Raw genomic sequence first — 14028 nt, 5'->3', positions numbered from 1 at the left:
ACAAATCAGGCTCAAACTCCCCTTACAATCAGGCTAGGTTTGCACAAAAAGAATGGCTGCCTGGACATTGTGCCATGGAGCATATAGAGCCAGTCAAATCAAACCCATAAAGGTAATCAACACCTTCAGAAGGGGAAGGAGGGCTGGTCAAAAATAGGCACTGTGCTTCTATAAAACCAAAAGCATCTCACTTCACTTAGGTCCCTGTATGGACGACACACACTGAAACCAGCAACTTTTAGTAATTTAAACATTCCTGGGAAGGACATAGAGTCTTTGCTTCCTAACATTTTGGCACTGGTATCAGCTCCAATACCGACACTTGCATTGTTCGGCCAAATATAGCAATGTATAAGGTTTGCATTCCAAAGGAAGTTTGCCAAGTTCTGGTAAATATTCAAAATGATTTCCCCGTTGGAATTTCATTTTTTAAATAGTAAGATTTTTCCATGAAATGACACACTGATTGCACAAGACTGCAACAGCACTACATATAACATCACATAGCAAACAAATTTCAAAAGAAAGATACATAGAATTTGAGCACTGTCCATGTCTCCTGTTCTTTCAATAGTGCATTTAACTATTCGATTGACAACATTTTTAAAAAAAGAACAGGATAGTGAGAAAAATCAGCACCAGATCACGAGATAATTACAGAAAAGGAAGGCCATTTGGTCCATCATCAATCCAAAAAATAATTCCCGTTTAGAGAAAGGATCACAGCACTGTTCATGTCCTTGAAAACATTTAACATTTCCGAAATATCCTCAGCTATTAAGAATGAAGGATTCAGTGAGCAAGCATTTGTGCTGAGAAAGATCAGCACCTCTTTTCATTGCAGATTGCTGACTGGGAACAAGGTAGCCATTCACTAATTCAGTAGTAGATGAGTATAAAATACTGATCAATTGTGTCATTTGCAAGATGATTGCAAATAATTCAATATCCAAATAGTTTAAATACCTCTGGTTTCTGTACTCCTTTAATTTGACTTCGATCAACCTTGCACTTGTGTCCTAATAATGAAAAGGACAACATTTTAAAAGGTAATCCATTAACATTTAAAAACAAATCTCTCCTGTACTGTTACAGAATCAAGGGGACAGGATGATCAGCCAATCCTAAACCTCTGGTAACTATAGCTGGTTTACATCACTTGCCCACAATTTTCCACATAATGGGCCATTTAGAGAAAGGCAGGATGGGTGTGGAGGTGTGTGGCAGTGTGAGGAAAAACTTGGCAAGACCAAGGATAGGGAGATCCTCATGAATTTAATGGCAGGGCCTCATTACAATTTTCTTCATCCATATCCCTCCATGCCAAGCTGACATGCTGACAGGCAGGAAAACCAGTGTCGGGAGATGACATCTGGGGATCCTTGGTATAGGCCCCAGTACAGATCTGGGTTTGGTGGTGGAGGCAGGAAGAGACCACAATCAGGAGGGAAGGAACCACAGTGATGGGATGGGGAGAAGACTGCGATCAGCAGAAAGGATGCTGAAAGATTCCTTGAGGGGCTGGGCTAGGAGCACTCCAGCTCTTCCTGGCCCATTAAGTGGGCTGCAAAAAGCTCCTGCCTTCTGGAACCGTCAGCACTGCCTCCATTTCACTGCCGTGTTTCCTGAGCTCTGGGGAACCTAGCCAGCAGCTGTTAAGTTTAAATGAGGCTCGGAATTACAGTGGAAGCCTTATTTAAATATCTTAACGGAGTGCCGTGCCTCTAGAAGGCGGGTAACTGGCAAGGCACACTACGTTGTCACAGTAAAAACAACAACAGAGGGGTATGAGCTCGGATGAAAATGTGTTCCCCACTTTTCAATTTTTAACCTCCAATCTTTGGTCCGTCATGGGGAGGATAACATCACTGTAGGTCTACCTACACCACACAGACTGCATCAGTTCAAGAGGCAACTCACCACCACCTTCTCAAAGGCAATTAGGGATGGGCAACAAATGCTTGCCTAGCCAGTGACACCCAAATCCCATAAATGAATATTAAAAATAAGGACAACTATCCTTAATCTCTGTTGTGCCATCATTGTGAATGATGAGCATAGGTTGGGTTGCTCTCTTGCTAGAAATGTGGAAACATCAGGTATTCAGCTCTATGTAGCTGAAATATTAGACTGGATACTCAAGCTGCTTTTGTACTCAGAGGGGGATGTTGGCTGCCAGTCTCTGAAATGTGAATCTTGTGCAGTAAGAGACACCCCGAATTTAAACCTACAAGATGAGTCACGGGTTCATTTATTCAAAAAATAGAAAATAATTTGAAATAGTACTTACTTCTCCCTCTGTTTTACTGTTCTCTTGGATAATTTTAATCCAGTTCAACATATCATCTCTATCCTCAGCTTGGAACAGGTATTCATAGAAATCTGACGTAGTCAGCCTGAAAACATTCTTCCTTTTAGTCTCACTGTATGAAATATCAATCAAACAGGCCTTAATACAAATGGGCTGCTCGTCCTCACAAGGGGAAGAAACAAAAGTCACTGCGTCCCTTTTATCCTTGTACAAGTACAGGGAATGTGATCGCAGGAGAGCATACACCCTTTTCCAAGAACGAATGCTGCTCACAACTCTCTGTTAAAAAGAAACAGAACAATGATTGGTTTTGAATGACCTAAATGGAAAACAACAAAATGTCAGTTCACTCTAATACTGTAAAAATAAGTATGCTTAGTCTCCTTGTACAGTTAAATGAAAACTAGGAAGATCAAGAGAAATAAGTTCCCTAATTTATGGATAGCTAAGGCTTGTTGGCAACACATGAATAATTGAATAAGCAGAAAAATCAATAGACCATCAAATAACCAGCAGAAACAATGGATAAGTAAAGAAACAAATGAATAAATCATTAGATAATCAAAGGAAATGACTAGGGAAAAGAAAAAGTAATACAATAATACAAGTCATCAGATCATGTAGAACTATAATATCCTTTTTGCCCAATTCATTCACTCCTAACCAAAAGAAAGTTGTCCCTCATACACTTATGATTGTACAGAATAGCAGTATTCTTCTTGATCAATACAGCAATGCAACAAAATGTAATGTTTGTAAATAAGAGATCACCACAAATCAAAACATCAATGACTGAGTTATTTTTCTTATGTGAGATTTTTTTTATACTGAAAATATTGGCATCTTTCTTCACCACAAAAAATTCCTTTGGGGTTCTTGCCCATTATTAGTACTGCATTAATTTGAAGCATACATAACAGTAGCACAGCTCTCCTTGAGAAAAGGGCATCAGTACTTACATGCACAAAATGTTCCACTGATTTTACCTTTTCTTTCTTCTACATGGAAATTGTACTTTACATTCCTACAATTAATGCTACGTCACAGAATCCTGACCTCTATGTTTATTGCAATGGAATGACTTGGATTTACCCACTATCGGTAAGGGAGGAAAGATAAAGAATTCCCCATGTGTAAACTGCATACATCAAAACAGCAACTGCTGGAAATAAACAGAAGACAGGGTGATGTTTTTGGGAGCCCCTTTACTGGATCCTTGATAAAGGCTGCCACTCAAAGGTAAACCTGATTATCTCTTTAAGATACTGATTGGCTTGCTGTGTTAATCAATGTTTTTTGATTTATTTGTTAATTGGATTGTGTGTTTTTAGGAAAGAATAAAAAGCAGACAAAGATTCCACACAGAATTAATTCTATACTGTCCAAATACACATCAATTATTATTTACTGTTCAGCCACTGGTCTTGCAATATGCAAACCAAATTTTTAAATAACAAGTAGCATGCGTGATATAAATACTATATTATATGAACAAAGAATATGCTTCATTTACTACAGGATGGATCCATGAATAACAAAGACACTTCTGCTTTATCACAAGCAACCACAGAACCTGCCTGCTTTAGTCCCTTTTCAATGTAATGTTTTTAAGCACTAAGTTTTCATTTTATACTGTACTTACATTAAAACTGTTGGATGCGGACAAAGGAAACCAAGTTCTATGCAGGGTTACACTAAGTATTCATCCTAAGACTGCCTCTTGGTTATATGAAATATTCAGATGATCGGCTCAGGCCATTATGGTGCCTCAATATTGAATTACCTCACATTAAGTATCCCCAGAGTTTACTGTGAATTAATAAGTCAGTGTCTACCTTGAATTCAGGATCATATTACATATCACGTAAAGTAAATTGATATTTTATTTAGTGAATGCAAATTCTTAAAGCCAAGCGACAGCTTCCTCATTTGCTGAGTTTAAAGTGATTAAACCAACATCTAGTCTGTAAAGGGGACACTCCTTGGTAATTGCAACATTGTTTGTGTCTCTCCACAAGTGCGTAAGAGGTTTGTACTGAGGCCTCAGCAGTGGAGATTGGCTGCACAGGGGCCTGCCATTCAACAGATAGGATTTGTCACAAGGAACTTGTTAGTGACTTCCCAAGTTTCCAATTCCTTGATCCAAAGGATGACTGCTGATAGATCTTGTTCAGGAAGGTTGCGCCAAATGGAGTGCTGAAATAGAAGCCAGACAGTAGTTGGGTTGAACAGGTCATCATAGAATGGCAAGTGAGGTGCATCACGGATGGTTTCAACCAGCTTGTGGGTTTACGTAAGTCAGCAGATGTGTAGGGGAATGATGTTTGCAAGCACAGAAAGCCAGGGGAGGGGTATTGAGTGGAGAGTTCCAGTTATGATGTGCACTGTTGCATTAAATTAAGTGCCCCCAAGATGTATTTGTGATGTCCTTTGCCAGACAGGTGCACAGTACTGTTGTGCAATATGATAGGGCAAGTACTGAGATCTGGCATGTTATGGCAGCAGGGTCCCACATAGACCCAGCAAGATCGGTTAGCAGGTTGTTTCTGAATTTGACCTTTGCTGCTGTTTTCTTCAGATGTCCCTGGAAGGACAGAGTCCTACCTAGAGTCACTCCCAAACATGTTGGGCTGGGATCATGCTTTAGTCTCTGGCTATCCTTCTTCTTTGGCACTTGCATTGAGGAAGCAGAATACACTGGTTTTGGAGGGATTCGGCATGAGACGTCACGTGCTGCAGTAGTCTGTCAACTTTTTAATATCTTCCTTAAGAGTCTGGTCCAGAGTGTAGAAGGATGGATCTTGGGTGGCACAACAGGTGTCATCAGCATAAATGAACTTGCGAGACATGGTTGCTGGCAGATCATTTGTATACATGTTGGACAAAGTTGGGGCTAGCACTGAGCCTGAGGCAGTCCGTTGGCCTGTTTCTCTGTGCACTTTTCCATTGCCCAAGATGGACTCTGAATCATCTGTTGCAAAGGAGTGTTTCAACAATGGTCACGACCCAGGTTGGAAACACTCTGGAAAGCTTTGGGAGCAGGCCAATGTGCCACACAGTATCGTAGGTGGCTGTGAGGTCCTTTAGCACTATGCCTGTCTTCAGGTTCTCTTGGACGTCTTTTTCAAAGGTGTTAAGTGCCAGAACTTGATCATGTGCTGCGGCCATTAGAGAAACCAGCTTGGTCAACATTCAGGATAGTCTCTACTTCTGGAGATGAGTTGCAGGATAAGACGGTCAAAGATCTTAAAGCACACAGAAAGTAGTGAAATCGGTCATTAGCTGGCCACCAATGAAAGATCTTTTCCTGGTTTTGGAATGGCAATGATTTTTGCCATCTGCCATACCTTTGGGAGTGAGTTTGAACTGATGAGTCTTGTGTAGAACAGAGTCAGCCATGCACAAGCACAGGGGCCTAGTTATTAGATGTAAAATCTGTACAGGAATTGTATATATTTCCTTTGAGCTATAAGGCGCCTCTTACTGACATCTCATTTACAGAACAAATTATACTGAACTCGTATCTATGAAGAATAGATATAGTAAAAACTCTGAATGTTTACTGTTTGAAATACCTTTGGTTCTATGGTATTTGTGAATTTTTAATTTTAATGTATTTTATTTTTCTTAGCATAATTTATCATACTAATTAAAATTAGATTACAGATTTTTGTAGAGGCCATATATTATTTGGACGATAAAAGAATAGCATTTGCTATCTAGAATAAATAGAAGATGGCAAATAATAGTGACACACTGCAACATATTATAGCAGTTTTGTATCACTGACAAGTCCAACTGATGCCATTAAAAAGCAATTTCAGCAAATAGCAATACCGATCCCAACCCCACCATAAAAGTAGTAGTCTTCCCTCTCAGGTGAGCATAAAAGATCCCAAGGCACTTTAACGGAACAGAGACGTTTTCCTGGTGTCTAAGCCAAATATTTTTCCCTTAACCAACATCACTAAAGATGGATTATTTGGTCATGTATCTCACTGTTGGTTGTGGGACCCTAACCCTAATCCTTTTGCATGTTGGCTGTCATGTTTCCTATATCATCATATTACTTAATTGGCTGCAGAGCACTTTGGGTCATCCTTAAATAGTGGAAGGCTCTACTTTAATGCAAGTTCTTTCAAAACTCCTCAGTCTGCACCAAAGAAAAATTACTATACTTCAACCAACTCTACCTCTCAGTTTTCTAAATTGCTTTTAAGTTTTGTCTAAACATAAAAATAAGGACAGGGTGTATGGCTTTAAAATGAAGGCCAAATTACATTTGTGCATCTTGGTTCAATAATTCCATACTTTCTAACCTGCTTCCCTTGAAGACTACGAGCCTGGGTCTTGTATCCCCTTCTGCAATGCTACAAGCGATTAACTAATATATAAGCATAAACTTAAAAGTTTCCTTACATTACAAGAGTAACTACACTGTAAATACAAAATGTTTGGGATGTCAAACAGTCATGAAAGGCACTAAACTATGCAAATGCAAAAGCTTGTTCTTTCTAAATTAGTAAGCAGTCTGTTTGACAGACGTTTTGAGGCTGCTGTGGAGTTAGGACTTGCCTTTCCCTTCTCTGTGACAAGCTGTCGAAAGTACAACCATCCTTCTTTCCTGACATCACTGAAGGTCACATCACAGAGTTCAGACGTGGAATGTCGCTTAGACCTGGTGTTTTCGGTAACATCCAAGTTATCCAAGGACTAAAAAGTAAGTAATAAAAGGGTTAATAATTGTTTTTGAAAATTGTGAACAACAGAATTTTAATTTTTACTTCATTCCTGATTCATTATGATTTTAAAATGCCTGATTTTGCAGGCTTACAACTGTGTGAGTCAAGCTGCAATGTCATATTTATGCAAATTGGGATCCTACTCCATCAATGAGACCAGGATGTCATCTTAATCAGGAAGTCATTTGGCACCACTCGAACAGCAGGCATCTGGTAGACCATCAAAGAAACATTGTAATGCAAGTTTTTAAACTTTTCTTTGCGAGACCAGAACAATGAGGGGTGCTTTTCTGAGTCCCATAAGAGATGTAGGCCTCTCCTGCTTAGACACTCAAACTATTAAATGTCCTCGAACCCCTGTCGCCCACCCACCCTACCTTCCTGCAATAACCTTGGGCCCAACAAGCCACCCAGACTTCCTGCCTCTTGCCACTGACTTCGCAGTCATTTTGGTTGTAAATTTGACCACTGACATTAATGAAGCCTGGCCTTTAAAATTGTCTGGGCTTCCTACTGTCACTCCCAAACGGGCCAGCCACTCCCCTGTTCAAAGTTAAAATTTCTACTAAGTATCAACTTTTTTGTACAACAATACAAAGATCCATATGCATGTTATTCAGACACTGAAGGTTATAAGCCTTCTGAGGTATTGGAATTTAAGATGTCCATTTAGATGAATAAGAATGTACACACACATGTACACACACACACACCTTATTACAGCGGGGGTCACTGGTTACTGATCAAGAGCAGGAATACTGGATGATTTCCCCACCCAGGGGGAATGAAGCTAATTTTATTTTTCCTGTTGCTATACTAGTTGAGATCAACTGGCTCGCCAAAGTCCAGGAATCAAATTCAGTTCAAATATTGATCACATAACCAGTGGACTCATCACTCACAAACTGAGATTAAGATCAATAAAAGATATTTTAAAACCAAAAAGTTTGATACTTGCACTCAAATTATTTTTAAATATTCAGAAGGTTCTTGACAGATATTTTAAATGCTAATTGTGTACTCTTACAGCCCATCCCTATCCTGCCTGAGGAGAATACTAGCATTAGTGAATCTTCAATTTTTTTTTATATAAGAGAGCTTGAGTTAATATTTTATGGCAGACCTTGATGTTGTTGTGTTAACAAACACATTTTAAAAACTATTTCCCTCTTATGAACTGTGCATGTACCCTAAGGATTTTGAACACCTCTTAACCATCTCTACTTTTAAGAACAATTCTGTCTCCAATCTATTACACAACTGAAGCTCCCCATCCCTGGAACCATTCTTGTAATTTTTTCTGTACCCTCTCTAAAGCCTTCACATCCTTCCTAAAGTGCAGTGTCCAGAATTGGTTGGGCCAGTATTTTATAAAGGTTCATCATAACTTCCTCACTCTTGTCCTCTATGCTTCTATTTATAAAACCCAGGACACCGTATTGCTTTTTGAACACTTATCAACTTGCCCTGTCACCTTCAAAGATTTGTGCATATTTATCCCTAAGTCTTTCTGTTCCTGCACCCCCTTTAAAATGTTACCCTTTAACCTTTGTTGCCTCTCTTCATTCCTCCTACCAAAATATCTCACTTCATGCCTCGGTGTTAAATTTCATTGCCACGTGTCTGCCTATTCCATCAGCCTGCCTATGTCCTCATTGTCTATCACTACCCTCGCAGTTAACTATATACTTCCAAGTTCTGTGCAATCTGAAAATTTAATTCAGCTTTAAGCCACCATATGTAGCTTTGTCAGTGCAAGTAGGTCCGAAGGCATTGACCAATCACAGGCTATATCAGCTGATCTCTGCGGGCTTTACCATTTTGGAACTACAATTGGCTCGGTGAGTGAGGGAAGGGAGGATTGGAAATAAACCTGGGCTTCCATTCCTGGTGACCATCCAGCATTGTTTTGTGGAAGTTTTGACTGTGATCTGGATGTCAAGGCTCAATGAGTGAGTAAATCCAGTTAGGGTGGGTGGTTGTTGCTCTTTGAGCCAGAGGGCAGCAAAAGTCATTGTCTGAAGAGTGGAGGAAATTGGAAATAGAACCATGCAACACAATAAGAAGCCATTCGGCCCATCATGCCTGTGCCTGCTCTTAATTGGATTAAAACCAGCTAGCCTGGGTGCTTCGATGTGTACTAGTTTTGATATTTCAGAGAGATAGTGTGCATTTGCATTTTTTGAATAGAGCATTCAAGAAGTAGGTGAAAACTGACGCCTATCTATCAGCTACCAAGAAATATGGTTATATTACTAATAAAATTGGTACTATGAAAGAGATTAGTCCCACTTTCCCCACAGCGCTTCACATTCTTACATCTACTTTATCTAATTCCATCTTGAAAGCTACTGTTGAATCTGATTCCACCATCCTTTCAGGCAGAGCATTCCAAATTCCAACTTTTTGCATTAAAAAAAATTTTCATATCTTTTCTGATTCTTTTGCCAATCATCTAAATCTGTTCACGGTCCGGTTACCAAGCCACCTGCAGCTGGAAATAGTTTCTCCTTATTTACTCTTATCAAAACCCCTCAAAATATTGCAAATTCTCTCTTAACTTTCTGTACTCTACAGAGGACAACCTCAGCTTCTCCACAATCAGTAGTCCCTCATTCCCAGTACCATTCTGGTAAATTTCCTCTGCACCCTCTCCAAGACCTTGACATCCTTCGTAAAATGTGATGCCCAGAATTGGGCACAATACTTGAGCTGGGGCAAAAGGAGTGTTTTATAAAGGCTTATTTGTTGTTCAAAGGGAGTATTGCTGGAGCAGGTAATAATAAGTGGGGTTCACAGAGATGCTAAATCTATTCCGTTATGGAAGGTAAATTTAAAGAGCAGATGGAAAACGGATGAAGTTATAATTGGAATGGTGGAAAAATTGCCCATTGCAGGGGTTCAATTTATTCTGGGTAATGATATAGCTGGATCGAAAATGTGGGTGATGCCTGTGGTAGTTGAGCAGCCTATAGAAATGTTTTCAACAGAAGTGCTACAGAAGGAACGTCCTAGATTGTTTCCTGATTGTGTTATAATGAGTTCAAAGGCCCAAAGGGAAGAACAAAATACTCAAGATAAGCAGGCAGTTCAAAGGCAAGAAGGTGTCGAAATCTAATTAGCTGGAACTGTATTTGATAGCATTGTTCAGGTGGAAGGAATGCAGGGCAGTTCAGTTGAAGTGTTTAACTCAAAGAGGTTAGTGGAGTTACAGACAAATAACTTGCAATTAAAACAGCTATATCAGACAGCTTTTTAAGAAACTGAAGCAAAATGTATGCCAGTATGTTATTATCTTCAAGGGAATATATTGAGAAAATGGCGGTCAAGTCATGTCTCAGCAAATGAAAACTGGAGGAAGGTGCATCAGATTGGTATCCCATTAGGATACAGAAATGAGGTTCTAAGGATTGCTCATGAAATTGAAATGGGGGGACATTTAGGAATTAGAAAAACACAGGAAAAAATACAGAGGTTTTTTTTTGCCCAGGATTGCGTAGGGATGTAGTCAAATTCTGTAGAACCTGTCATATATGTCAAGTAACAGGAAAAGCACAAGCAGTGATTAAGCCGGTGCCTTTAATCCCAATACCAACATTTGAAGAACCTTTTACCAGGGTCATGATTGATTGCATAGGACCCTTCCCTAAAAGTGGAAATCAGTATTGATTGACAATAATTAGATGTGTCTACTAGGTTTTCTGAAGCAACACCTTTAAGAAATATTAAAACTAAGAAGATTGTGGAGGAGTTAATTAAATTTTTCACATGATATGGCTTACCTAAGGAGATACAATCAGGTCAGGGTTCAAATTTCACGTCGCAGCTGTTTACAGAAATAATGAACTGTTTGGGGATAACAGCTTATCATCCGGAGTCACAAGGAACTTTGGAAAGCTGGCATGAAACTTTAAAAACTATGATAAGAGCATACTGTCTTGATTATGCACAGGATTGGGATACAGGAATTCCATTTTATTATTTGCTATTTGAGACGCTTCTTATGCATCGATTGATTTTAGCCCCTTTGAACTAGTTTATGGTCATGAGGTAAAGGGAGCACTGAAATTAATTCATGAGCGGTTGTTAGGTCAAAATTCAGAAACTACTCTCCTGGATTACGTATCAAATTTCAGGGAAATATTGAACACAGCATGTGAGCTGGCTAGAGAACATTTAAAGATCTCATAGCAAGTGATGAAAAGTGAAAGCAGGTAAGGCGGCTAAAATTTGTAGTTTTGTTTCTGGAGGGAAAGTGCTAGTTTTGTTAACAGTTCTAGGTGATTCATTAAATGTAAGATTTAGTGGGCCTTACAGGATTGAAAAGAAATTGAGTGAAGTAAGTTATTTAATAAATACTCCAGATAGAAGAAAGAACCAGAGTGTGTGTCATGTAAATATGCTTAAAAAGTACTTTGATAGGGAAGAGGAACAAAAGGAAAGAGGTGTTCGTGATGGTGGATGATGAGGAAGAGATAGAAGTGCAGGGCTCTGAAATTGATTTTCCTATAATAAAATTGGATAATAAGAGGGTGCTTGAAAATTTAAATACAATATTGAGTTACCTTCCAAGTGCAAAATTGATTTGGAAAATCTATGGCAGTCACACAAACCTATTTATTAAATAAATTGGGAAAGACACATTTAGCTTTACATGATGTGTGTATTGAAATATCATCTTCAATAAGGCAACAACTTTATAGGTTAAATCCAGCAATGTTATCACAAGTGCAAAAAGAAATTGATTTCACGCTTCAAAATGATATCATTGAGTCTAGTTGCAGTAACTGGAGTTCGCCTTTTGTACTGGTACCGAAACCGGATGGAACACAAATGCTGTATGTGGACTATCAAAAGGTGAATGCAGTGACAAAACTGGATTCTTATCCCACACCATGATTGGAAGACTGCATTGAAAAAGTGGGACAATTGAAATTTATCACAAAGGTTGACTTGCTAAAAGGATATTGGCAGGGACCATTGTCAGAGAAGGCAAAGGAGATATCGGCTTTTATAACGCCAGGTGGACTATATCAGTTTAAAGTCATGCCATTTGGTATGAAAAATGCACCTGTGACATTTCAAAGACTGACAAACAAAGTAATTGCGGGTCTAAGCAATTGTGCAGTTTATATTTATGATCTAAGTGTTTTCAGTCAGACGTGGGAGGAGCATTTACAGCATCTGGGAGAATTATTTACTTGACTACAAGAAGCTAATTTGGTGGTGAACTTGGCTAAAAGTGAATTTGCAAAAGCGCGAGTTACATATCTAGACCATACCATTGGACATGGTATGAGAGGTGCAAAAGTCAAGGCTATTGTGGATTTCCCAGTGCCTACAACAAAATGAGAAGTCTTGAGATTTCTGGGCATAAGTGGGTTTTACCAAAAATTGGTACCACATTTTAGCCGGTGGTTGTTCCACTGACTGAATTATTAACAAAGAACATAAAGTTTCAATGGACTCTGCAGTGTCAGAAGTCATTCGATAATTTGAAAACTGTATTAACTACAGCCACAGTGTTGGCAGTACCCAATTATGCTAAGCAATTCAAGTTGGCTGTTGAGGCAAGTGATACAGGCATGGGGCTGTACTGTGAAGATGACACTGGAATTGAAAAACCAATAGGGTATTTTTCACGGAAGCTGAATGTACAACAGAGAAGATATTCAATGATCGAAAAAGAGACTTTAAGTTTGGTGTTATTGCAGCAATTTGAAATTTATTTTGCGAATAATTCATCAGAAATAATCGTTTATACAGATCGTAACCTTTTGAAGTTTTTGGACAAATTGAGAGATAAAAGTGCAAGGTTTTCAGATGGAGTCTATTATTACAACCATTTAATCTATGTATTGTGCATATTGCTGGAAGAGAAAATCTGTTCAAAGATGCATTATCAAAGAGTTTGAAGCTTGAAGGAAATTTAGGCATTTAAAAAAAAACCTGGACACTGAACTGGAGTGATTTCTGTTGACACCAAGGACTTGTGCATATATATCGTTATGTTAATGCATGTATCTGGTAATGTAATGGTGTGATGAGTATAGGAGATAGTGTGAGATGGGTTATTAAAAGAAGCTGTCTTTTAGAATCATGACGGTTTATTTTTCGAAAAGGAGGGTGATGTCATGAAGCTATTAATGTATATATTATTGGAAAATATTTTTCTATTAAAATAGACGTTTAGGCTATTGGTGTGTCTTAAATGGATTAAAGCCAGTTAGTCTGGGTGCTTTAACATGTACTAGTTTTGATATGTAAGAGAGATAGCATGTATTTGCATTTTTTGAATAGAGCATTCAAGAAGTAGGGTGAAAACTGATGCCTATCTAGCAGCTACCAAGCAATATGGTTATATTACTAATAAAAATGGTACTATGAAAGGGGTTTAATTGTTAAAAGGTAAAGTTCAAAGAGGCTGATGAGAAAATGAGAATTTAAATTCAATGAGTGGTGATAGGTATAACTTCAGCAATTTTCAGGTGTGCAGAGGCAATGTGGGATCAAAAGCAGTTGTAAGCCTCCAACTCTCTCCACAGAAACCTCATTTTGAATTTGTAGGTGAAAATACTTTGCCTGATGTCTGGTTAAGTCTAAGGGTTGCTGTTGCCTTAATGGAAATTAGGTTGGGAATTTGTTAAAAGTTATGATAGTAGTAACTTATAGCCATGTGTATATATATATATTTTTAACCTGTGTAAATTAATAACATTTAGTTTAACGTAAAACCTCTAGAACTGGTGGTCAGATTCCTGAACTTTGAGTTACCTCTCGAACATAACTGTAGGTTATGACAGTTGTTTAAAGTTTCCTTCTGGGATTTTTAAATAAATCTGCTTTACCAATTGCATCAGTCATAACACAGAGAATGGTAGAGGCAGGGTCATTTAATATTTTTAAGGCATTTTAAATCGATTCCCTTGTTGGTCAAGAATCTAAGGGTATGGGGATAGGCAGGATAGTGATGTT

General features: G+C 38.6%; 1 protein-coding gene across 6 annotated transcripts in view; it reads right to left on the bottom strand.

The window, feature by feature from the left end:
• LOC121269194 (rho GTPase-activating protein 23-like) overlaps window positions 1-14028 on the bottom strand; it is a 506984-nt gene that overhangs the window by 78493 nt on the left and 414463 nt on the right. For all 6 annotated transcript variants that reach the window (XM_041173725.1, XM_041173724.1, XM_041173727.1 and 3 more), the window contains 3 exons: window positions 6887-7024; window positions 2291-2590; window positions 967-1019 (listed from right to left, as the gene is read on the bottom strand). In XM_041173725.1, coding sequence (XP_041029659.1) covers window positions 967-1019; window positions 2291-2590; window positions 6887-7024 — 491 coding nt within the window. The remainder of the gene's footprint in view (window positions 1-966; window positions 1020-2290; window positions 2591-6886; window positions 7025-14028) is intronic.

This window comes from Carcharodon carcharias, chromosome 23 (genome assembly GCF_017639515.1).
Source record: "Carcharodon carcharias isolate sCarCar2 chromosome 23, sCarCar2.pri, whole genome shotgun sequence".
Taxonomy (NCBI): Eukaryota; Metazoa; Chordata; class Chondrichthyes; order Lamniformes; family Lamnidae; genus Carcharodon; species Carcharodon carcharias.
Note: the sequence above shows the minus strand (reverse complement) of the source record. Positions and strands in the feature narration are given on the sequence as shown.